This window comes from Glossina fuscipes, unplaced genomic scaffold, assembly GCF_014805625.2.
Source record: "Glossina fuscipes isolate IAEA_lab_2018 unplaced genomic scaffold, Yale_Gfus_2 1, whole genome shotgun sequence".
Lineage (NCBI taxonomy): Eukaryota > Metazoa > Arthropoda > Insecta > Diptera > Glossinidae > Glossina > Glossina fuscipes.
The window spans coordinates 27,207,656-27,235,030 of NW_023998415.1; the positions used below are offsets into that span (position 1 = coordinate 27,207,656).

General features: G+C 32.5%; 2 protein-coding genes across 3 annotated transcripts; one reads left to right on the forward strand and one right to left on the reverse strand.

Annotated features, from left to right (window-relative positions):
- Positions 1-575: 575 nt before the first annotated feature.
- LOC119631369 (unconventional myosin IC) lies at positions 576-26,226 on the forward strand. Of its 2 annotated transcripts, none has more exons than XM_038023511.1 (9): positions 576-948; positions 21,337-21,478; positions 21,593-21,708; positions 21,865-21,935; positions 22,995-23,386; positions 23,458-25,282; positions 25,369-25,801; positions 25,926-26,025; positions 26,088-26,226. In XM_038023511.1, exons 2-9 carry the CDS (start codon positions 21,353-21,355, stop codon positions 26,100-26,102), a joined length of 3,078 nt encoding a protein of 1,025 aa, XP_037879439.1. In that variant the 5' UTR covers positions 576-948; positions 21,337-21,352; the 3' UTR covers positions 26,103-26,226. The 2 variants fall into 2 exon arrangements, with proteins under 2 accessions (XP_037879439.1, XP_037879438.1); XM_038023510.1 differs by lacking the exon at positions 576-948 and adding an exon at positions 17,198-17,395.
- LOC119632594 (integrator complex subunit 6 homolog) lies at positions 10,142-10,990 on the reverse strand. Its single transcript, XM_038025568.1, has 2 exons — positions 10,839-10,990; positions 10,142-10,761 (listed from the first exon to the last, which is right to left on the reverse strand). The coding sequence occupies exons 1-2, from the start codon at positions 10,891-10,893 to the stop codon at positions 10,142-10,144; spliced, it is 675 nt and encodes a 224-aa protein (XP_037881496.1). The 5' UTR covers positions 10,894-10,990.
- Positions 26,227-27,375: the final 1,149 nt, after the last annotated feature.

Sequence of the window (27,375 nt, forward strand, 5' to 3'; positions counted from 1 at the left end):
ATAATAATAATAATAATAATAATAATAATAATAATAAATTGATACAGAAATTTCCAAGGCATTCGATTTGCTAGCATGTTGAATAATGGACGCATAAAGAGCCTTCAGATCACTTGTTATTGAAAAAAGTTAATGTACACATTGTTAATAGTAGGGGATACAACAACAATGATAAACAGAAATATTTTGCAAAAAAAAAAAAAAAAAGAAGAAAGAAAGAAAACAAGAAAAAAATTGATATGAAGAAGCACTAATATTTGCCACTACAAACTCGAAGCATAGGAATTCATTTTCCACAGTTGAAGTTTAAAGTTAAACGCATTCGCATCGTTCTTAAGCGAAAGCTGTCGGCGATTGTTTGTAAACAGTAAAACGTGTTTAAACGCGACTATAATAACAAGTGAGGCGGTTTGGCGCACATTTGAATATGCCAAGCGAGTGCATTATAAACAAATTAAGAAATGCTAAAATGTTAACTTAATTTCGCACATATATACAGGCACACACACACACACAAACACATAAACACATAAACACATAAACACAACAAACACAACAAACACACAAACACACAAACACACCCAAACACATACATTTAAATTAATTCACAAATAATTCTTTCCCGTTGATCCGTTCGCCAATAAATAGAAACTCTTTAAAGAAAATATCGCTTTCAAAAGTGACATTATTTGATGATACGTACGGTATAAAAACTGTATTAGTACACAACGTAAAAGCGATCATCATAGGCATAACATTACATATTAATATATATGCAAACACGTTGAGACTCCTTACAAAAATACATGGAACTAATTTTTCAATTCGTTGTGTTGGTTATGTTCTGCTGCTTTTTGATTTGCATTTGAAGTGAATTAATTACTATATAAAAACTAAAAGCCTTCGAAAATACTCGTACAAAGGGATATATAAACTGTTGGTGTTTACGTATGTATATTGATATTTTTCTCATTCTCTTCCACATATATGTACAGTATAGTATAACAAATAATAAGAAAAATGTAAAGATAAATTTTGAACATAAACCGTTCAATATATTTCATATGTATATGTATACGTTTGATTTGCTTCTGATTTCTGATTAGAATAAATGTAAATTATCTTTCGGATATTAAGTATAGATAAAGAGGAAAAGAGAGAAGATTTTTTTGTTGTTCTTTAAAATATAAAACACAGTCATTCAGTCAGTCAGTCAGTCAGTCAGTCATTCAAATTTGTAGATAATTTCAAAAAAAAAAAAAAAAAAAAAAAAACAAAGCTGTTTTGCCAGTTTATAGTCGGTTTCTAGCATATTCGAACTTGAGCATAGATTATTTGGACAAACAAGACAGTTGGTCTGCTCGGTGATGAATAATCATAGTAGTATGCTTTGTCAGAAATGCTTGGAGGAGTTCAATAATAACGGTGCGATGTAATATACTTACTTATGTACATGGTATTAAAGCCCAACGACATTTCCAAAACAAAAAAAATAATAAAAAAGAAAAAGAAAAAAAAACAAGTCATACATATACCAGTGCACGGATTGTACATTGTAGTTTTTTTATTTTATTTATTGTTGTTTTGTACTTGTTTAAATTCCTGTTTTTTTCATTTTTTTTTTTTTTTTTTTTTTTTTTGGTTTTCATATTTTGATGAATCAGTAGACTGCACAAACGATGGATATATATATATATGCATACAATAAATTTATTTACTTTATAGTCCTCGTTTCATGTCATGGCATGCATCGCATTACGTTCAAGTACATATACATGTAAGTGTACGCATACTGCCATGTAGAGTATTCGTTAAAATATCGTCGCAGTGGAATAGAAAAGAAATAAAAGTTGACCAGCGAAACTTACCTTATAAGGATTACCCTTATTGTTGCTGTTTTCGTTGTTATTATTATTATCATTATTATTATAGTTATTGTCTGTCACTTTTAGTTTCAATTATTTATATATATATATATATATATATATATATATATATATATATAGTTGTTTAGCGGTTTTTTTAATGTGCTTTACACATATAATATTTTATATAAAAATTTTTTAGATAATGATATATTGAGTTCAATAAAATGTTGCTATATTTTTACCGGTTTTTTCTTGTTTCCTTTTATTTATTTATACATATATATATATATATATATATTTATTTTTTTTCATTTTTAATTTATTGTTATTTAAGGTAAATGCAGGTGAAAACGCTTTTTTCCTCACATATGTATACATACATGTACATAAAAGATTTTCACCGAATTTCATTATTATGTAAAAAAGAAAAAAAAAGCCACTTAAGCATTCTATAGGGGCGTATAGTCGATAGCAATAATAAGCGCATTGATACATATTAAGTTTATATGTTTCGATCGAGCAAAATTCATAGTTAATCTCACAATTCTGAACTAAATAAATTATATATTTAATATAAATACGAATATGTATATATAATTGGTTTTTTTTTTTTTTTTTTTTTTAAGGAACATAACGTTTAAATTAACAATAAAAAATGAGTAGATGTATTTGAGAAATTTGAATTGATTTCACTTGAACTTTAGCGAGATATTTAATTAATTCAGCCTCTGATAGATACCATGGAGTTTACATATGCAATACATCCACTATGGAAGGATCATTTTGGTATATCGTAACAGCTTAAAGTGCCTAATACATACCTAATACCTATATATAAACTATTGATTCAATTATGCCAAGAAAGAGTCATAGATTACTCACATTACTCAAATCTAGAAATTTCATATGACTAAGAAGATTCATGTTTTATAAAATAAATAGCACATCGGTTAATAATTCTCGGGGGTAAAAGTAAGTAAAAAGTAAGCAGAAGATCAGCTTTTCCCAAACTTTGCTTTGTGACACGATACATTTATTCCGCTGTGCATATAACGCGATAACCAGCTGTCTCGTGCTCAACTTATCATCTAAAATAATGAATGCATTATCTCTTGATATCCTTCGAATGTTGAGATGGCATGGCTGCGCTTGAAGAGATTGAGATTCCCTAAAAATAATACGGATTTTCTTTGTTGAGCGTGTTAAATGTCTGAACGTGATCAGTCCCGGATATTATCGATCAACAGATTAATGATACAAAATCACAAAGAGAGCGTGATAGAGAGAGAGAGAAAGAGAGAGAGAGAGAGAGAGAGAGAGAGAGAGAGTGACAAAGTTTGCATATGCCCGTACGGTAAATTAATACATGTTCGCTCGTTTGGAAAGTTTTTTCTTTTTTTTTATAAAGGTCCGTTCGATCTTTCGTGCATAAAAGCACATAAGAATTGATTTGTCGTCAAGTTTTAAATTTCAGTTCAAATAACTTACTTACTATAATTTCTTTATACCTTTAACGACAACATAATTTTGCTTACGAAAATATTCTTTTCGATAATTACCGTCACAACTAAACACGTATCTATGTACTTTGAAGTTTGAATTTTTAATTTGCTTTCAAGTTGCGTTCGCGTGTTGAAAATTTAAAAATTTGTTTACACAACAACTTTACAAATTTCCAAATACATAATAAATAAAAAAAAAAATAAAAAAAAAATGCTCTATATGCCATAGAACGAATTTTGCATACCCAACGCCTTAGGTACATATTGTATGTAAATGACGCAGTTTTCTGCTCATTGCGAATGTGTTGACAGCTTCGTTCGAAAGAATTTTTGATATATTTTCAATTAAATTGCAGATCGAAACATTCTATTCATGAAGCGATTTTACAATATTTATTCCTTTCCAGTTACATTAGCACTTAGTTACGGGCGACGGCGATCAGCAAAACCCGCGCGATAATATTAATAGCAAGTTTTAGTTCTCTCACAGCCAGGTGCACGAGCGAATCATCAGAATTCGAAGATTTGCGTTGCGTTTGCGTTAGCGTTTTTCTAACTGTTACAAACGAAATAAATAAGTTAATTTGCCCACTAGCAAAATATTATCAATCATATTATATGGATATTTTCATTTGTATCGTTATTTATTTGTATTAAATTTTTTTTTGTTTTTGTTTTTTCCAAGTTTTGTAAAGTAATTAATTGCCATACCATAAAGGTTATATATGCCTAATAATCGATTTCGTATTACATTTATATTTGAAATCCATAAGAAGACAATTTATTTATTAAGTTTGTTTGCGGATACGGTAGACATTAGTTGGGCAGTGAGTCCTATCGAATACGAATTCAGGTAATGAATATCATTATGAATGAATCGTTTTTAGAGCCAATCTTGCTAATACAATAAAGTTGAATTTATTATTGAAAAGTAAATCCTTGTACGTTTTAGAATTGCGTGTTAGGCAAAATGGTATAGGGTATTTAATGCAGGGCCATCTTCGACTATAATTCAAATTCGAATTTTTTTTATTCAATATTAAGAACGCAAAACTATATGCTTAACTGATATTAATGACGCAGTTGCGTAAGATAATTCGGTTTCTAGGAATTCACTTTATGTACGCTACACTTTTTCTAGAATATTAATTTTCATATTAGTTTCAAATTTAAATTGTTTTTATTATGAAAATCTTATGATGACTTTGCTGCTCAAATCGTTGATGTAATAATTATACCTGCGCTACCGGACAGATAGTTAGATAATTGTGAATAGCGAGGAAATATATACTAGAGACCTAGGTTTCTGAATTCACTTAAGCAAGCATTGTAATGCTTCAGTTATGCGCATATGGAAAACTTCATCTAACGTACGTAAACGTAACGTATGTAGCGAATAGAATTTCTTTAATATTATTATTATTATTTTATGCACTCGATTAGTTATCGTTTAATTCTTCTTCTTTTTTTCAAATATATTACTCTTCAGATCTACTACTTTAAAAGTATACGATCCTATTATGTACATGTGTATATGTTATATATTTATTATATGCTACGTAAGATAGTAAAAGGTATTTTGCAATTTACTTATTTCGGGGCATGGTCATTATAGAATTTCCACTTTTAAATTTCAATTTTTCCCTGCAAAAAATATTAATCTTATATAATATATATACATATTTTTTTTTTTTTTTTTTTTTTATTCATAATTAAAAATCAACAAATGTTTAGTATCGAGAGATTTCTTTGTTTATTTATTTATTTGATTTTATTTTTATTTTTTTTTGCAAAAACAGTACAATGACTAATCAGATTATAACTCGCTTAGTTAGTGACCTAAATTTGAGCGTGGTTTATAAGATGTTTATAAGAGTATGAACGAGGGTGAAGCGTATTTTATTATTTTATTATATTTTTTCAAATGTTTAAAGAGAGCGCAAACTTTAAAATCATTATTTATAAGAAGGAATGAGAAAAGTTTTCTTCACGAAAGCAAATGAAGGGTCAGCACTTGCATCGATATGTAAACACATATATCCAGTTATCATAATAATTAACATCGCTTGAGAAGTTCAGGGCCAGCAGTTTAAAATAATGTTATCTAATACCGTTGCCCTATGAAGTCATCGGCCTATGCTAAATTTATATGTTAAATACAAAACAATTATTGTATAAATTTATATTAAATTTAGTATAGATGATGATGAATCATTTCGCCAGCTGTAATAAAAAAAATACGACTGTTTTTTATAACTTTTTTTATAGGTTTTTAATTTCATTGGAGTGAGTATAGCTTAGTAGTGAAATACTTTGTATACAGTGGAGCTACGATAAGTGCGATAGTTTTCCATTCCTTATCCTAATCGGAGGTAACTAATCATTTTCCTCCGAGAATCATGTTTCCCAATTGGGAAATAAATAATGTACGCCACGGAATACAAAGAATCATATTATCATGAGTAAAAGCATCTTCTTCCTATGTACAGATGCAGCTTTTTTCGTATTCATCCCATTCATCCCATTCATCCCATTAATCCTTTGAAGTTCACATATTTCTTAACCGGCGCTACGAATAACGTTAATAGAGTCATGTCTATCTCTATGCTGCCACATTTGCCCAATTGTAAAAACACATGTACACGTTTATCGTGAGGTATATACAGTTCGTTTAAATTAAAGCCCCGTGCATTTACATTATTAATACTTATCGTAATTCTTTGCGATTTTCTTCCTTTCACAACACAAACACAAATTAAGTCCAATCTTTGCTTACAATTTTGTCTACAGAAAAGTTTAGAAATACCTATCGACGACCCCATGTAGGTAAAAATGCATAACTGTGCTGCCTGTCATGCCTTTATTCAAACCGATCCAACGCAGTTACTAACGTGACTTTTGTTGGTTAAGTCGAAGCAAAATTCTATTGAATTGTTATGGGCGATAAAAGTTCAAAATCATTTTGCCGTTTTAAGGAAATCATTACGATCGACGGTATGATCGACTAAGCGTGGCGCACGCGTTTATTGAAATTAGACAGTTAATACGTAAACATGACCAGCTTGGGTCTAATGAAACCAATATTATGCAATACGACCAAGAATAATTGGTTTACATGAGCAGCGTACATGAGCAGCTTGGGTCTAATGAAACCAATATTATGCAATACGACGAAGAATAATTGCTGCAATTGTTGCGATCATTGCAAGGAAATGTGTGCAATATGTTTAAAAACATTATATATGGGATAAATTTTTATTCGGTCTAATATTGCAAAATACGCAAAATGCGGAACATTAGCAGTGCTTGATTTGGAATGGCTTGTCCCCAACTCCTCCTAATTAGCATTTTTTTTTTCGCCTCTACCTGTATAAAGAACGCTCTCATCCTTATGTCAGCTTACGAGGGCAGACTCATAAGATTAGTTGTCCTTGCCGCAAGGACGCTGTATTCTGTCGGGAGGGATAGGACGGAGTATAAGAAGTGTGTAGCTGATAACAGAAAGTACTTTGAATGAAATATTATTTACTCTCTCTCTCTCTCTCTCTCTTGTAATAGGCGCCTTTTTTTATAATGAATGAATCGATTTTGGTTTTTTTTTTTTTTTTTAATTTCATTATTTTCAGTCACATGACAATCTAAACAAGTGGAACTATGATAAATAATAATCGCATTTTCCATGGCAAGGTTTTTTTTGGGAGTCACTTAATTGCTTAATACATACTTACATTAACAATATGCAGTGCATCTGTAGCTGCATTAGAAATATGTAACAAAATTGAAATATGTTGTCCTGTGCTTGTTGTCCATCCATAATTTGGATAAATAGACAGTCAATGTAAGAATGAATGAGAGAAAGATTTCACTACACAGTTGTTGACTATAAGAACCACCCACCGGTTTGCATATGTGCAAGTATATACGAAAAAAGAGTTGATTTCTTAAATCATTTATGTTTTCTTATTTGTTTTTTTCGTTAAAACGCTTTAAAGATCGTTAAATATAGACAAAGGTTGCCTTTTTATAACAAGCAGGAAGTGATTTGAACGTTTTCTTTTTATAAGTGATGTGTGAGTTACCTCTAAACTATAAATATGAGCGTATATGTGAAAACATGTTTATATATATATATATATATATATATATATATATATGCTATATAGAAAGTAATATAATAGGTACGCGTGAAGAAGTTGAAAAAGTACGCCTTTGCGAATGCAAACATTACCTCTGACCGTTTATTTTGCATTAGCTTATATATTTTATATATATATATATATATATATATATATATATATATATATATATATATATATCTATACCTGCGCACAACATTCAATGTACATATATTTGCATATTCTGTTTTAAATTTTTTGTCTATGGTTGGGGCGTAAGCTGACCTAAAATGCGTCTTGTATGAGGAAAAAGCATCTTTTTCTAAACGAAATTTTGGCAAACAAAGTCGATAATACGGTATTCATGTCGATTGCTTGCTATTGCCTATGGTAGTTTAGTTAATACGATTTTGTAAAAAATAAAAGAAATTAATGGAAGAGAGGGAGGGGCAATTTGTCCGAATTAACATTAAAAAGAAATATAATTTTTAATAAAAAATTTTCAAAATACTTTACATACATACATATATTGTCAGCGATATGCAATATACACTTTATCATAGGATTATTGTTGCTCTTATTGCTGAGTATTCATTCAATTAATGATTTTGTAATTTTTACAAAATAATTCTTATAGAAAAGCAACAGTGCAAGTTTTCCAATGCAATGAAAATTATCTTCATCTTCATTATCTTTCAAGTTGAATCGTTCCTAATTACCAACTAAGATTTTTAATTAAGAGTCAGTTGTTAAGTGTAATGAGATACGATATAATACGTAAATGATTATATTCAGAATTTCATCTACTTGGCGTAATGATGACATTATTTTTTCTATTCATGTCTGTGCTCTTCAAGGTTGAAGGCTTTCATTATCTATTTCTCAGAAAATGATTTGTTTCGCTTACAAAATAGTTCAAGTGCAAGCATATAAGTGAAGATCCAAGAATTTTAGTGACACATTTTCATTTAAGCGACCTACTTAATAATAGCCGAATGGCTTAATATCTGAAGAATGAATTGGAAAAAAAATGCATTCATCCGGTATTCATTTAAGATTTAATATACATCCAAACACACAGTGCTGAGCAGCTATATATCAATGCATTCTAATTATAAAAATTATAAAAGTTCGCCTTCTATTTCCTTAGTAATGCCGTAGGTTTGTAACTCAAACCAAGAAAGTATCTATCTTCGCCTTGGCATGATTTTGTCTTTTTAAATTCATCTCGAGCTTTGACTTATGCCACAAACCTTACTCAACATTTCATTTCATCGTCTATGAAGAAATTTTTGCCTAGAGGATAGAGTGCATATGCGCATAGAATATGTTAATTGAAATCAAATTTTTATGGAATTTTCCAGCGTCCCATAAATAATTGTATAGACTAAACACCATTTTGACAAGAGACTCCGCCTTATCTATATCCATTTCGTTCTCGTAATTTTTTTTACAAGCTATGGATAATTTTGCCGAATTTTGCAAAGCATTGAAATTTCTTTATAGAAAAGTTATGAAATCTGATGTTAACCTGAACCTAAACTAATATCTTTATAGCCTTAAGAAGAAATTTGGGAAAAAGTTGAACTTGATAATTGAATTTTTGATAATTGTCGCAAGCCCATAGGTATATTTTACCTACAGAGAATGAAGAAAAAAATTTGAGAGAAAATTTTATTCTTTTACATGAACTTTTGACACTATATATAATCGCGACTTGGACATATGGACAGACGGACATAACTGAATCAACATCGCCGACTTCAAAGCACTTTTAACGAAACTAATATTTCTCCTCTCTCTCTCTTTGTGTGTGTGTGTGTGTTTGTGTGTGTGTGTGTGTGTGTGTGTCTATGGTTGTCGTAAAAATGAAAAGATGACAACGTTTGGAAAAATGAGGAAAACTCATCACATTGCGTAAATATTTTAATCGTCAATTAGAAGAAATCTATTTTTTTCACACACCCACACGCACCTAACCTACTTGAAGAAAATGAGTAAACAAATGAAGCGCTCTATTTGCAATTTAACTACAATCACAGATAATTCAACTTTTAGGGCCAGATCGGAAACAGACGCAAATATGAAGCTCATACTTACTACGTGTAAATCTTAAAAAAGAAAAAAAAATTATATTCACTTGCGGACGAATCATTTATCCTGACACGTTTATCTTCAAACGAAAATAGCAAAAAAAAAGTGGAAAAATTATATTCGATCGTAAATGAATCTTTTATACCCGTCATCGTTATCTTAGCAATGACAAAAAAAGTAAAAGAACTAAATTTTCAAAATAAGAATTTTCGTTCCATAGGCCTGTGGGCGTTGTAGGCGTTGCTTCTGAAAACTTTACGTCACTTCTTGTTCTTCTTTTCTGTCAATTTTGATGCCGCTTGCTGTATTTTTGCGACCACGAAATGTTCCGATCAAACGGACATTCTTAAGTCGTGGTTTGCGTGGTGTCTAAAAGCTTCCTTCTGCACGTTGCAAACGTTTTGGCAAACGGAATATAGCTCCCATCCTTTGGTGACGGTCATAAAAAATCATAGAACTTGAGAACATTGTTTCGATCACGAATTTAGAGTTTTAATGAGTGATCGACCATAGAAGCAATGAATACAACAACAATGAATTGAATAAACGTGAAGCGGTTCATTTATTTAGTTATAAAACCTTTTAAATATTGATAGGGTATAGGATACAAAGTTGAAGGATTTTGATAATGTTGTGGATGATATAAAGACGGTGGGGGATCTTGATACGGTAAGGTAAAGTACGGAATTGGAATTAATACATATTGAAGAGGTAACTGAGGATAGAAACTGGATTGCACCGGATAATCGGGAAGGTTGTCACGTACACTGGCAACAGGTGGATTAATTGTACTAGAAGTTATTGGAGCTGATGTACTAGACGTTGGATCCGCAAGCGTGCTAGGCGTGGCGTTTTCGACGTTGGCCACATTACCCGATGAAAGAGAATCGATTGTGCTAAGTGAAGAACTAGTTGAAGTCATTGCACCGCTAATGGCCGGAGCAGCAGCGGTGGTTGCCTGCTCCTCATTGGCTGAAACTGCTGCAAGATTAGTGCTTGGCGCAGAGGTTGAGGTAGTTGTGGCTTTAAATATATTCAAAATATTTTGCTTATGTCCCAATATGTTCTGTTTGTGATTTAGAAGGGTTTGTTTATTATTGATGAATAGGGTTCCAATGCCTCCCAAATCTCTTTCCTGAATATCGAGAGAACCGCTAACCGCCGTTACTATTAGTAATAGGGCTAAGGTTAAAAATTCAAATGTAAAAATGTTTTTGAAAATTTTTTTATTTAATAAAGAAATTTGATTATTTTTTTACCCGCTAATGTGACGCACACGTTATGCTTCATCTTTCCAAATGATGTAAAATGCATAACATTCTGGGTTTATATACGCAAAGTATTTCCATTAATTATCTTCACAATCAACATTTTACATTTTACATAACTACATAGCTTAAGAATTTTGGTTACGGATTTGTTTTTTTTGTTTTTTTTTTTTTTCTCTGGTTTTCATTTATATTTTTTATTAAAATAAAAAAAAATTATGTTAATTTGTTTATGTATAAACCAAGTTAGGGTTCTTTTCTATCCAATTAAACTTTCACTTTGTAAGATATCGAAAACGAGTTTTTACATTAATTTTACAATAATTTATGCATTTAAAAAGTTGGACCGCATTATACATCTTCTCATAGATATGTCGAGATATTGTAATCTAAATTAATAAAGAGCGGCACGAAGTATTTTCAAACGCCTTTTATTTTCTTAATAGAAACTATAATAGTATTATAATTTAAGAATTTTTTAATAACTACAACCGGACATACAAGGGAGCAGACATTTTTATTATAACATATACATACGCAATAGTTGAATTCAAAAGTATACCTCTTACATTATTGTTTAAATGAAATGGACGTAAAGACGCTAAAAAGTAAGGGAAAAGACTTAATAACACTTCATCCAACCTGAGAAATAGTTTTTAGGTCAAATGGTTTGAGAATGTCTTTTATTCTCTTAACAGTTAGCACATTGTACATCAATACCCGAAATATAAGCTATAAGTGTTGTATATATGTCTACGAATTTCGCAGATGAATTCAGCAAATGTTTGTGCCAAGTACGCGACTACTACGTTTTATGAACTCAAAAATAGGAATCGTTCACTTCTCGTGGACGTGGTTGTAGATTTTCAAACTTCATCTGTCCGATGATCTGTTAGTCAGCTAAGTAATCGACGAGATAAGAATCTTAACTATCAAGCCAGTGTTCGTGTGTTCAAATCTCAAGTGCGATAGAGTTCTCTTCGGTTGTGATGGCCTAAGGTGGTGAATGCTCAGTCGGTAAAGGCGACGTATCGACTAGTCGTGTGGTCTAGTACATCTCCCTGTTTCTGTCTGACTTTCTCTTTCCTCACTTCATCCCAAGCGCCACTACCTTCCCCGCAATTAGGGGACTTACCCTGAGCGATTGGTCATATCAAAAAGGAAGAGTAGCCTATTAGAGTCGTTGTTTCTGTGATTGTTTGATGTTCGCGGAGCTACTAAAATTCATGCAAATCCGGCTAAAATAAATTTGGAAAAAATCAATTTGAAAAAATCTTGCATCTACTAAGAACGTGGTCCTAAATATTACCATATATTAACATTAATTAAATGAATCAAATAATTGAGCATATAAACTCCCACTTCGTCCAGGAGAAAGATATTTTAGATTACTTAAAATTTTTATTAATACATATATTAGGTTCCAGAGTTGATATTGATTTGATACATTTACGTGAAAGTCAAGTCAATAATTTCTATGAAAATATTTCATTGACTTGCATTCAGTTAAAGAACGCCACAGATGCCAAATATTCAAGAATTTTCATTTTTTATTTCTGCAACATTACCTAAAGGGCTTTGGTACAGTCACCTCTCTATCCCTTTTTTAATAATTGTCAACGTTGCAGCATTGCACGAATAATGCACAACTCCGGAGTGATTGGTTACATAAAAAAAAAATTACCCAGAAGTGTGTTAGTCAAATTTCAGCTTTCTATCCCAATTTTTGTGACCGTGCAGAGTCTGGCAATAGACTATACTCGCTTACGACGCCCAATCATGCATGTACTAATTAGGGACTACTTAATGCGTGCTTCTAAGCTTTCCACAAGAGAAGATGAACTTATTCATTAGCGCATATAATAAAAAAAAAAAAAAAATTATTTATATTTTTTAAGTAAAAAAAAAATTATTTATATTTTTTAAGTAATATAAAAAAAATTATTTATATTTTTTAAGTAATATTATTTTTTTTTTTTAGTTTATTTAAAATGTGTACGAATTAAAAAAAATTCAAGTATATTCCCTTCCGACCAATATGAACGCCACTCATCGGGAAGAACGGATCTGATCCAACAAATTATTTTTTCTGTTTATATATATATATATATATATATATGTATATTTTTAATATAACGCATTATTGAAGAAATGTCGCCTGTAAGTATATAAACGCGTTAGTGGAAAGAAACGCATAGGGAGGATAAAGAAAGCAAATTAAAATGCAATCTTTGGTTGGATAGAACCCATAAATCGAGGAAATTCGTCCGAGGTGATAAAGTTACATAGGACCCTGAATGATCTGTTATGCAGATACGAACTTATTCATCTCACTAAGTAGAAAGGGAAGTCAGAGGGTTTGAGTTTGAAGATCAATAAATTATGGCTAATTAAAACAAACGCTTTGCTAAAATCAGTTCATACGACGTCCGTGCGAGAGCCACTAGGGAAAGTCATGAAAACATCGCAAGTAAACTCTAGGAGATTCGTGACAGTAGATCTTCCTTGCCGGAAGGCATGCTAGAATGGAGGAATACAAGATTTAATAGCAAAAGCTTGTAAGCTGAGTGACAATTCGCTCAAACCATTTACGCAAGGCACTCAACTTGGCGATGCATCTATAATTCTCAACGTGATGTCTATTTCCACTTTTGCGAATTGGGATAAGGAAACTACTCTTCCAACACAAACGAAAAAGACCTGATTTCAAAGACTGAATGGCATCCAATCAGCCCCAGGCGCAGGATTATATTTTAGAGAGCTTAAACCATCTAAAACATCATTTTGAATCGAAATTAGCCGATGAAAAGTTTCGTCGGAAGTATTCATCAAAAAGATTGGAGGTGTCGTCAATATTACAAAAGGACTCGAAGGTATTAAAAGAAACCTGCAATAGATATGTGAAGATTTTTATTTTAGTGTTGACAAACCTATAAAGATATTTAGGACAAATAAGCAATGAAGATTTTATCAATTGACGGTATCTCCAAGTAACTCAATGTAACAATGCTCATTGAGGTAATTAAACTTAAGGTTAGAAACTGTGTTTTTCTTATCTTTGCAATGTTGCAATTCTCTTGTTAAAGCATGTCAGGCACTTCATTCGAGGACGAGGTGGCCCGATCGAAACGGATGCAGAACAATGACAATAAGATTTAAATATTTCTCGCAGAAAAGTCGAGCATAATGTATGAAAGATGAGACTTAAGCAGTAAAATATTGGTTTTATTCAAAATCATAATTTAGCGGAGGATCAACGAACCCGTTATGCCTGTGCTGGGTGTTTAGAAACGACAATTCATTGGTTTTGTTTATATTTTTTTGGAGATAGAGACTGAGTAGACTGAGCGGCACCGTTAGGAGAAGATACCCTTGCCACTTCAGCATAGCTGACACGAGGACGACTGCCCAGAAGATTGTTTTGTGCTTCCCCGATATTTTTGTGAAAGAGGGAGATCTAGGCAGTAACATATTGATCTTGTTAAAATCATAATGTGAACATAATGGACAGCGATACAGTAGGTGTCAATATCTTCCATATCATTTTGATCTCTTGTTCACGAGCTTCACGTGCAGTTGTAGTTGTCCGCAACCTGAAAGGAATATCTCCAGAGTATCTTTCTACTTTCTATTTCGATGTCTTCATGTTGTGTCATTCGCGCAAAGCGCAAATTTAGGTTCGCTGAGTACCTGGCTGTATATTTAGAAGCAAGGAAGAACAAGCTAAAATCGTTTGGATTATTAAATCAAAATGTGAATTATGAATTGATCTTTATTATCGATCTCGTGCTTATAAAGTGCATCATGCCGTTCTCTTATAGAAACATCAAAAACTCTTGAAAACTATTCTCCTCTAGCGAAAGGTAGCTGATCACTGTGTGTTCACTGTGTTCACTGTTTTGCATGATAATTTGGGGAGAGGCAGCTATTTGCCAGAGTGTTAGGTAGAGTGCTTACTTGTAGTAATGGAATCAAATGACTCGTATCACAAGTCGAAGTTGCTAAAGTTGCCATATTGATCGTGTGTCTGCCTGATCTGGTTTCCAGTGTATAGAAGAACATTTGTGGAGCACCTGGTAAGTTCGTTTGCGTTCGAAGCGCATTTTGAGGGTTAAATCGTTCTGCAAAGCACGAGACGAATCTTTAAATGAATCTTTTAATGAATGATTGCTTCGCTCTAAAGCAAAACTTTGCAATTCTTAGATAGGCATTCAAAGTTGCGAGCAGGAATGGAGCAGGACATTGCTAAAAATAGCCCAGTTCCACAAACGAAGGCAACGACGCCAATTCCTCTTTATATAAAGGAGGTGTCTTTTTTTTTCTTCTGTTATACGCGTACACCTCTATTGCTATCCATTTGTGTTAAAACAACAAAAAAAAGCTTGCACGAAAATATATGTTTCATTAGAAAATGTTTTCTAATAAAACAGGCGGATATCTAAAATTAATTTAAGAGTAAATATCGTCTTCTTTAATGATAATGAAAATGAATTATTTTATTAATTAATTTGAGGTAAACTAACATTTTATTGATTACTTTGTTTTTTTCATAAATTTAGTGAAAAAATAAATAAATAAATAAAATAAATAACAAGTAAGAGAATTATGTTCGGTTGTGACCGAATCCTTCATACCCATCATCGTTATCCTAAGAAAGGCTCTTTCATGCCTTAAATTATCGAGTGGGCGCGATCCATTTTTTCTATATTCGAAATAAAAGTTTTTGTATTGTATACTCCTGTGGACGTTGTAGGCGCGTTCTTTAAAAAGTTGAAGTCACTTCCAAATTACTTTGCAAATTTGTAAGCATTGTCTTAATTTTCGCTAATGGGCGAATGCCACACACAAATGCGCAAACAGACAGATGGATAGATGAACAGACGGACATATTTAGGTGCATTTGAAATTCGAAACTGGCCAAGAATGTATATATGTTATGAGGTTTTTGAAGTTTACTTCTACGCATTGTAGAGGTATTGAAGAAAAATATTAAAATATGATACACTGTAATATTGGGTACGCGTGGCCAACTTTTTCTACTTTTCTACAGATTCTACAGCATCGTCCACAGAATGTTTGTGTTCAAATTTTTATACCTTTATCAGCTATAGCTTATAGCCTAATAAGCAAAAGATTAATATTTCACACCGTTTGAAGGAGAAGGCGCTCTCCCTTTACGTAGTACTGTAGGCGTATCCTTTGATCGATTTGGTCCATTTTTAATATCAACCTGGGCGCAAGATCTTCCAACGTTTCTACCAAGTACGAAGTCGATAGACGGTCAAGGGAATGTCTCAAACAAATATTACACAAGCGGACAGGTGGACAGACAGACACATAGACAGACGGACAGATGGGCATGCTTAAATCGATTTAAAATTGGAAAAATATATATACTTTGTGAGGTCTCTGATGCTTCCGTCTGAGCGTTGCAAACGTTTTGACAAATTGAATATACCCCCCACCATCCTTCCCATAATGGGTATAAAAACAAGCAAGAATTTCGCCACGGAATCTGTAGATAACACTCTTTAAAACCGTTTATGTAAAATACAGACGCACGCTTGCATAGGTAGTCGAAATCGTTCAATACAATATAAAAGTAGCATTGATATTTACAATGAATTTATTTAGCACACTGATAACAATTGAACAAAACACATTTCTTTTACATACATACACATTTTGAGTAAAACGGTTACTTATTAGTCCGCCGTCTTTTCTCTTTTTAGTTGAGACAAAACCATAGAAAGAAAAAAAAAAAGAAAAAAAAAGGCAGTTATTTCATTTGAACGTTCCTCCGGTAACAAGACGTTACAAGTGTTGTTTGGCTCATTTCCAATTGCATTTCATTAAAGGCGATTGCAACTTCACATTAATTGCAACCTTTTTCTTTTTTTTTTTTTCAATTTTTTTTTTCAATTTTTATTCACCATAGAATAATAATAATTGAACTGTAAATATTGGTATATAACGCCCGAGTATGGCAATCATAATTAATACATAATAAATTCTTGTTTTAAATAATGTTTTAAAAATTATTCGAACCACAATAAAAAGTTGGTGGTGCACGATAACGTTTACTAATCAGTTAACCAACATACAAAAAATTAGTGATTTGTGCGTAGGGGCAAGTTTTCAATAAAAAAAAATATATATATAACTAATAATAATAATAATAATAATAATAATAATAATAATGGTAGCAATAAAAAGTTAAAAAAAAAATCCCAAAAAAAGAGCTTAAGATCAAATTTATTATCTAATCGCCAGCAATATACAATAGTGACTATAAACAGCTATTGCCATGAGATAAGAGAGCAACAAGCAAAAAAAAAAAAGCAAAAAAAAAGCAAAAGCAAAAGCTAAATAATTAAACATTTTTATGTCATTAGCCAATTCATATAGTTCGATCCGTTGCAATTTGACGCTTGCACACAAAAAAACGCAAAATATATTTGCAAGTGAACGTGAACGATCGCAATTACTTTATATCCTCAATAAATTCTTAACAACAACAACAACAGGATCTCATACAACATGCCAAGGTACCCATAACCGAAAGGAAATTTGATTTGCTAGAGCAAAGTTTTGAACTCGAATCACAAAAACAAAAACAAATGAGATAAATGAAAAACTTTAACTACAGTGATAATATGAGAGAGAAAAAAAAAAAAGAAGTCCACTTTGCATTCAATTTGCATTAAATGAAAATGAACGGAAAATATGAAATGTGAAGCATATGTGAATGTGAAAAAAAAAAAAAAAACATTATATTAGGATAATCAGCAATTATGCTTGTCATGTCTGTGATACGACCACATTCGATCATTCGATCAGTTTGTGATATCGATATGCAGAGGATGTGGTATCCATGCAAAGAAGAATGCATTACAGCTTCTTGAAAATTGCCCAAACAAATAATAGTTTGAATAATAAAATAAGCAATCGGTTGTTATTCTTTTTATTTTTATTTTGTTTCTGCTCTGAAAATGGGCGTGGTTCACTTGTAATTGTAACTGTATATAAATTCAAGCTGCATGTCAATCTTGTATTGATAGCTACCATTATTCATTCCAAGCCTCTCTAGTGTAGAAATCATCCAATTCGTAAGTCAGTGCGGTGCAGCACGCGCCCTAGAAAATTTTGTGTTGCGAAGGGCGACATTGAACACCATGAACACATATGCAATATATATATATATATATATATATATATATATAAAAGAAAAAGAAAAAAAATACATCATTAAAATTGATAAGCATTTATTTCAAAAATAGTTAGTTAGATAACATCAAATCGTTATTTTGCTTTCAATTATGAACAACAGAATGTAATAAAAAGAAAATTCATAAGAAAAAAAAAAAAAAATTAAAAAAATTATTAAGTAATTGTATAATGGGCGGGTGAGACGTTTTCCTAAACATAAACGAGAATTTCCGAGACATATCTTTATCCCTCAAATCCGGCTGCATATTCATTTTCGTTCGCTTTACATTCACTTGCTATGCATAATAGATTGCATCCTATGCATCATCTAGGAATTCAATGTTCATGCTCATGTTTTGCTACTTTTCCATATACTCATCACTCATCGACTAATAACAAAACTTTGTTCGATTCTTCTTTCTATTTCCTGCAAGCGTGAAATCATCATCCAACTAATTGCTACCTGAATTCCTAATTTCTCTGCCTTAGGTTCTGCCATTTTTGGGGACTAAGATAAAATAAAAGACAAAATTTTGCTTTTTTCTCCACACTGCACAGACATTTGTACTTTCAAATAATTGCTCATCATTACCTTTGCAGGCACGGTCCAAGGACATCTACCGCATTTACAATGTACAATCGATCTCGTATAGGTTAAGGAACTAAAAAAGGTGTGCACTTCAACTTATAATCTTTTGGTTATCGAAATCCTCTTTACAAGAGAAAAAACCAAATTAAAAAAAAGTTATTTATGAGGACCCTTATATAGAATCAGATCCAGAAAGTAGATCCTTCTATTCATGGGTCTCATTCGAATTTGATTCAGTTAAAGTTTATGTAAAATTACATCAATAACTTGCCATATAAAGGCCTATTCTACAATAGACCTTCATAGTCTATATTCGATAACATTAATTACTATGTTGGACTCGCTCGCACTATGAAATACTAAAAATTGATCATTTCTGCCATAGGAAGAAGGTTCATAACATCGACGCATCCGATTTCTAATATCAAAATACTATTAATCAGTAAATTTTGTTGAGAAATCCTAAAAATTGCAAACGGACCGATCGAATTAATTTTTAATAGACTTTGTCCCTTGGGCCAAAACCGTTCAGTCTGTCAAATTAGGCCCAAGTATCTCAAAAATTGTGACCTGTAGACTGAACACAAGCACAGACATTAGACTGGCAGACAAACAGACAGACAGACAGACAGACAGAGAGACACACAAACAAACTTAGTATGTCAGTATGACAAAAGGTGACTCTGTATTGATATCTTCTAGATTTTACATATATTCGCATAAACTTAATGCATTTAAGTCACTATTTGTATCTGTAAACATCGCAACAATATGCACTATTAGGGGCCATATGAAATTTTCGTTGGAAAATTTTGTCATTTTTGACCCCAACCTAAATTAAAGGATTTTCTAATTTGAACGCAATTTGTTATGTTTACAAAATTATCCCGCGGCAAAGTACATGCAATGATTTTTTATGCCTTTCGTGGTGGATTATCAACACTTGATAGTGACTTGGAAGTGAAGAGCTGGTATGACAACTTAAATCGTTAACACCGTTCGTTCATTCGCCAAGATTATCGAAAATCAGGTATTGTCCCAGAAAACATTGACGCAGTGCCAAAACTAATAATGCAAGGCTGACGTCTAATATTATGTAAGATTGAGACGAGCTCACGCATTAGTTTCACTGACGTGTATGCAAGATGATCGTTGCATGATCGTTTAGCCGTTTAGCAAAAGGTATTTTTCGTCTATAAATCGTTACAGCTGACAAATCATTGGTCTACGCGTATGAAACAGACAATTAAAAACATTTGACTGTACGGTTGTTTCAAGATGAAGCTAACTCAACAAAAGTCAGTCAGATTCGAAGCAGTTTGAAACAAATGATCGGTTATTTTTCCGAAAAGAAATGGTCGTACGATCATAGTGCGTTTAGAGAAATGGTGAAATAAAGATAACAATGAAATACCGTTCGATCATTCCTCGTCATGACTATGCAATCTCTTAACCATCTCTTCCAGCAACCAACTAATTCAAGACGCAAAACATACGGCAAAACGTAAGGCCGCCAGTCGTACTGCTCCCATTTGTGCATGAGTTTACAACCCATGTTTTAGCAACGTCTGAACCGAAAAGAAAAACAATTGTATAACGAACGTGCTTCATACGAACATGTGCTTCCAATCATAAAGGGGAACATTTCGAAAAACAATTAGTACAATTTTTAATGACAAGTTCCTCTTTTTTCATTATTAGACTGAAAGTATAAAGAAATAGGGCACGTTTACCCTACACCTACATTTTATGGTTGTTTCACTGACGTTCCATGACTCATGATGGATCGATTTAGATAGACAAGCAAGACTGCATCGATATAGATGCTCTCTCTCTCTCTCTCTCTCTCTCTCTCTCTCTCTCTCTCTCTCTCTTTTTTTTTTACACTTAAGCTTACACTTGAGCTTAAATCCATTTACCTATGAAAATTTAAATTTTGCAAAAATCAATTATATAATAGTTTGTTATATCCTCTGTGCAATGCTTTTCGGGAGAATAAGTTATGTTACGGTTATTACGAGTTAAGACGACTTCACTTTCAGCTAGCTATAGAATCTACCAGTCACTACAGCAAAATATATCACGAATCTTAATATCTCAGTTGTATTCACCTCGCCAGTCTTTTTGCTTGCATTCGATTACTTTCTTATGGCGCTTTCATGGCAAGCGACCAACTGCTTTTGGAGAAGCCTACAGAAACAGCTAAATTTTATTAGATTCAGTCTTATACTATCTTCGTATACCATATACTCGTATTTTGTTTTTCAGCTAATATTGAATCTAATCTTTTTGGATACGAAATCAAGCCCATTTACGATTACTGGAAAGTAATCTATCTTCTAACAATTGAAGAAAATCAATCGAAATAATGCAAATAAAAATCTGTTTTAAGTAATTTAAGTATTTTGTAACTCTCTGTATTATTTTCAATATCTTTTCCTCGATATTAGTATTTCTGAGGGAAAAATAAAAAAAAAAAATTGTTGGAAAAACCCGTATTGGACGAAATTTAAGAAAAAGATTAAATGCATTATTGAATTGAATTGAAAATTACTCTGAATTCGTAAACAGAAAAATCAAAAAGCAAAAGAAAACCATGGTATTAGAACAAATTGAATATTACCTGCAACAATCATGTGGAACAGATTTTCTGGATGAAGTCTCTTATTGTCCAAACTATGTTTTTTACAGTCCATCCAAATCAGCAATGGAGCATGGTCTTCACGAGCGCGATCGTGTTGGGTTACAGGATTTTATACTGCTTGAAGATTATAAAAGTGAACATGCATTCATCGATAATTTGCGCAAAAGATTCCAGGAAAACATTATTTATGTAAGTAATTTAAGAATAAATATTCAATTGTCCAAATTGTTGATAATTTCATTTACTCTTCTCTCGGTCTCATTCTCTCTCTCTCTCTCTCTCTCTCTCGCTCTCACTCTTTAGACGTACATAGGGCAAGTCTTAATATCGGTAAATCCGTATAAGGAATTACCGATATATACGGAAAATGACATTAAAGAATACAAGAATAAACATTTCTATGAAATACCACCGCATATGTAAGTACATATGTCCATGAGCTTATATGTATAATGACTATGTGGAAATGATTTGCAAAAATGAACATAAATGGGTCAATGCTTTCAATTGCACCTTTTTTTTTTTTGTTTTCTAATTTTTTTATTTTATCCACATATGCATACTGCGTTTCTTAGTTTTGCGATAACTGATAACGCTTTCCGATCATTGATACAAGAAAATAGAGGGCAATGTGTTCTAATATCAGGTAAGTTTGTATTAATGCAAAAATTTTCAACGCCCACACAAATCAATCTATAACTCTTTCACGGTATATATATTTTATTTTTTTTTTCATTTTTTACATATTATTTCCCCACATTTTGTGTAAAATACATCAAATTGCAATATCTTTACATTTTATTTCATTACGTTCTCGTACACAATTGAATCTATATCGTAAGTGTATGCGGAAACACTTGTTATTCGGTATTCGGTTTTCGATTTTCGAAAAATGTTGATTCGAGTCTTCTTTGCTTCGACTTATAAGCGCATATAAGAAATAGATAGAATAAGGTTAAGAACGAAGAAACTCTTAGTGGGATCTTAGTTTGAAAAGCTGGTAGACGCAATAATAATATGCCATGGAAATCCCTGCCATAACTCTTAGCTTAAATCAACAGTTCGCAAAGATGATGAAAAAAATAAATTAAAAATTGGGGAAATCGATCGAAAGAAGTCGTATAATGCTTGCATTGGTGAGAATGACGTAGAGAATAGGATTTTTTTGTCCCCATTGTGCTTATTAGTCATATTCATATTAAGATCAGCTATAAAGTCGATCATTTACGTGCTCACGCCTCCGATGTCATACTTACGATCTGAAAAACGGCTCGTGAACGATAATAGGAAAAAAAGCTAAAGACAAAACGTTTATAATAAATCCAAGAAAACCAAGCACATACGCTACTACATACTATAAAACAGGTCAGAGAAATGCTTCATTCGATTGCGAGGATGATCGCGCCACATTCATCGTATTCCGTACTGTTCAATAATGTTTGCTTAGTTATACGTATTAAAAATAACGAAACGATCGCCGTAAGGATATGACAGGGAAAGGAAGTAACGTATATTTTGCCGCAAGTTTCGAGCATATTTTAACTATAATCAACACATGTATATATGCATCTATCTATATATGCAGATATATAAATATATGTACATAAGATTATTTATTATAAATATTGGAATGCATTTAAAAAAAAAACGCAATGTATCGTCGTAAGCGGCATAAGAGAGAAAGTTGACGCTCTTCAATTTATAGGTGAAAGCGGTTCTGGGAAAACTGAGGCATCGAAAAAAGTTCTACAATATATTGCGGCTTGTTCGGGTCATCAGCGTACCGTCGAGGGCGTTAAAGATAAACTATTAAAATCGAATCCAGTATTGGAGGCATTCGGTAATGCCAAGACAAATCGCAATGACAATTCTTCGCGATTTGGCAAATATATGGATATACAATTTGATTTTAACGGCACGCCTATCGGTGGTAATATATTAAACTATTTATTGGAAAAATCACGTGTAGTCAATCAAAATGTTGGCGAAAGAAATTTTCATATATTCTATCAACTTTTGGCTGGAGCCAGTGACGAACAATTAAATGACTTAAAGCTTCAGAGAACACTGAGTAAATATGTTTATCTCAGCGATGGGGTGAGTTTTATGCAAATTATTTTAAATTACAACTATTTTCATATTAAAGGTTCGCTTTACATTTATTGAAGGAGAAAGGGCGTGTAAAGACAATTGATGACGCCAATAATTTTCGAATTGTTCAGCAAGCCATGAGTGTTATCGACTTTTCCGCTGGGGAGCAGAACGATATAATAAATATAATCGGTAGTATTTTACATTTAGGAAATGTACAATTTGTTGAAGAGGATGGCATGGCTAAAATTGTTGCAACGGATGCTATAGAAGCTGCTGCGAAACTCACTGCCGTCCATTTAGAAGATTTAAAGGCTGCTCTAACAAACCGTACTATAGATGCTCGTGGCGATGTCGTTACATCACCATTGAGTCGCGAATTGGCTATATACGCTCGGGATGCTTTAGCGAAAGCTATCTACGATCGTTTATTCTCGTGGTTGGTGATGCGTCTTAACGTCTCTTTGCAAGCGAAAGATTTGCATAAAGCTCGTAACACCGTTATGGGTATTTTGGATATTTACGGTTTTGAAATTTTCAAAACCAATAGATTTGAACAATTTTGCATAAATTTCTGCAACGAAAAATTGCAACAATTATTTATTGAGTTAACGCTCAAGTCCGAACAAGAGGAATATCGACGTGAGGGTATTGAATGGATACCTGTCGAATATTTCGATAATAAAGTTATATGCAATTTGATTGAAGAGAAACATAAGGGTATAATTTCCATATTGGATGAGGAATGTTTAAGACCAGGCGATCCTACCGACTTGACTTTTCTGGCCAAGCTGACCGATCAACTGGCTAATCATGCTCACTATTTGTGCCATCAAAAAGCGCCTATACAAATTCAAAAAACTATGGGCCGTGACGAATTTCGTTTAGTTCACTATGCTGGTGATGTGACTTACAACGTAACCGGCTTCTTAGATAAGAACAACGATCTATTATTCCGCGATTTAAAAGAATGCATGAGTAAATCTAATAATCAAGTTACGCGCGTTTGTTTTCCAGAGTCGGAATATTTAAGCAAAAAACGGCCTGAAACTGCCGTTAGTCAATTTAAAACTTCACTTAATAATCTAATGGACATTTTAATGTGTAAGGAACCTTCTTATATACGGTGTATCAAGCCCAACGATTTACAAACGCCCGGCGTGTTTGACGATAAATTAATTTCACATCAAGTTAAATATTTGGGTTTAATGGAAAACTTACGTGTGCGCAGGGCTGGCTTTGCTTACCGCCGAACATATGAAATGTTCTTGCATCGGTATAAGTGTTTAAGCAAACAGACTTGGCCCAACTTTAGAGGACCCGCTAAAGAGGGGGTTCGAATTCTTATTAACGAACTTGACTATAATAGCGAAGATTATCGTTTCGGGGAAACTAAATTGTTTATACGTTTCCCGAAAACCCTATTTAAAACTGAGGATGCATTTCAAGAAAAAAAACATGAAATTGCAGCCATTTTGCAGTCGCGTTGGAAGGGACGCGAGCAACGAAAAAAATATCTAAAGCTACGTGAAAAGATTATCATATTGCAATCGCATTGTCGTCGCTATTTGGCCCAGCAGAAGGCTAAGAAGAAGCGTGAAGCTTCGAATAAAATCCGAGCATTTATAAAGGGTTTCATAACGCGGCACGAACCTTTAAATTGTTACAATGAAAATTTCATTGCTAATGCAAAGCGTATGTGGCTTCTCAGACTTGCTAAGTCTTTACCCACTGATGTCCTAGATATGAGTTGGCCTTCTGCACCATCTCACTGCCAAAAGGCTTCGACTTACTTGCATCGGTTGCATCGTTTGCATTTAGCACGTAAATACCGTCTCAAATTATCTGCCGCAAAGAAACGTCAATTCGAGCTAAAAATATTAGCTGAAAAAATCTTTAAAGGTAAATAAATATCTTATTACTTTGCCCGCTGGATCGATTTACGTAAGAAAAATACCATTTTATTAATATTATTCTACGAATTATAGGTAAAAAGAGTAACTATTTTGCCAGTGTGCCGTTTTGGTTCAAAAATGATCGAATACCAAGTGAACATCAAGTGCATATTAATAATTTTATTACTACATCCTTAAGGAGCGAATCCCTTAAATACGCTTCCAGTTGCATTAAGTATGATCGTCATGGTTATAAATCACGTGATCGGTTCATATTGCTAACGAATAACGCAATCTATATACTCGATGGGAAAACTTATAAGCAAAAGCATCGTTTACCGTTGGAAAAAATTGATTTTCTTTTAACTAATCATAGCGACGATTTGATGGTTATACGCATACCATTGGAATTGAAGAAAGACAAGGGTGACTTAATATTGGTCATTCCCTATGTTATCGAGTTCTGCTCCTTTATCATTGATACTGTCGGAACAGCAAACATTCTTAATATAGTCGGAAGAGATTCGTAAGTTATACATACATACATACATACATACATACATACATACATACATACATACATATAGAGATATAAAATAATATAAGAAAGCACATTCATGATCTCGCCATTGTGCACAAACATTTTTCAGCTTGGAGCATAATGTTGTTAAGGGCAAATCTGGTGTTATTGATATACAAACGGGAGATGAGCCGGGAATTATACGCGATAAAAGCGGTCATCTTGTTGTCGTAAGTACACATTCCTTTCATTATTAATATTATTGATATTAATTCAATTTGCTTTTATCTAGATTGCTGGTCAGTAAAAGTGGGAATATTCAAACTTGTTACCATGGTTTTAAACTAAATTTGTTAAACATATTAGTAAATTGAACGTACAACACAAAGAAGAGGAGATTACAAATTTTCTGATAATATTTTTGAAGAAGAAAAGAATAAATTTTCAATAAAATATATGAATTAAGGACACTCAATGTAACTAAGAGATGTTTATTCACTTGAAATGGATCAGGATGCATAAAGAAACTGTTAAATAAATTATAACGGCTTTCGATCAACCATTTGCTGCCATAGCTAAGACTTATTTATATGAAAATTTCGTTTAGATATCTATTACGTAATCACTTTTTCCTTACGCATTCGAGTTTTCGAGATGCCGACAAAATATACAACTATTTCTACGAAAAGGGATCATTTTTATCCCCTAGATTTGTCGACTTGTTATAGTCGTAACAAAGAAGGTAGAAAACTGAAATTCGACATAGACAGTTCTTGATCGATTAAGAACGTGAGGTTAAAAATTGAAACAATCTCGGAAAAGGTCCGACACTTTTTTCATATCTTTATCCATAACTTTCGAACCCGTGAAGATATTGTTGAAAACCTGTGATCCTTCACGTTCATCCCGTAAGCCGTCTTGATCGGTGCACTAATATGGCCACAGTTTTCTTTCTCACGTAATTGCAATTAAATTAGAAGTATGTTGAAAAAAAATTTGGAATCAATATTTCATCGTATTAGTACACCAACCGTGCCCACTATGGGATCAAACATATTTTTTTTGAATGTAGTTTTAGTATCTCATTTAAATGGGCGTGTATGTAGACAGACCGTAATCATTTTTTTTAGCATTGGATTCTTAATCGACCAAGGAATATTTGTGCCAAATTTCACTTTCCTACCTTCACTTTTACAACTGTGACAAGTCGAAACAAATAGGGGATCAAAATGATACCTTTCTGGTAGAGATTGCTAGCTATATGCAAAATATTGATAGTTCTGATGTTAACATGAAAAACGGTTCGCAGCGAGGGTATTTGTAAAAGAATTTGTTGTTTTTTTTTTGTTTCTCTTTATTGGTTCTTTTTCATTTCTTACAAACCAAATAAGGCAAATTTGCAAATTTCATAATATAAAAAAAATGTACATTAGTGTAAGACAAAGAGTTTCTCCTATCCATTACTAGACATAGGTGATCACATTTTTTTTACACAATATTATTGCCTAAGTTGTACTATTAAATAAAGCCTGAAAGTTGAATTCCTGAAGTTCCAATCTCTGTCCAATTTCGAATATTAC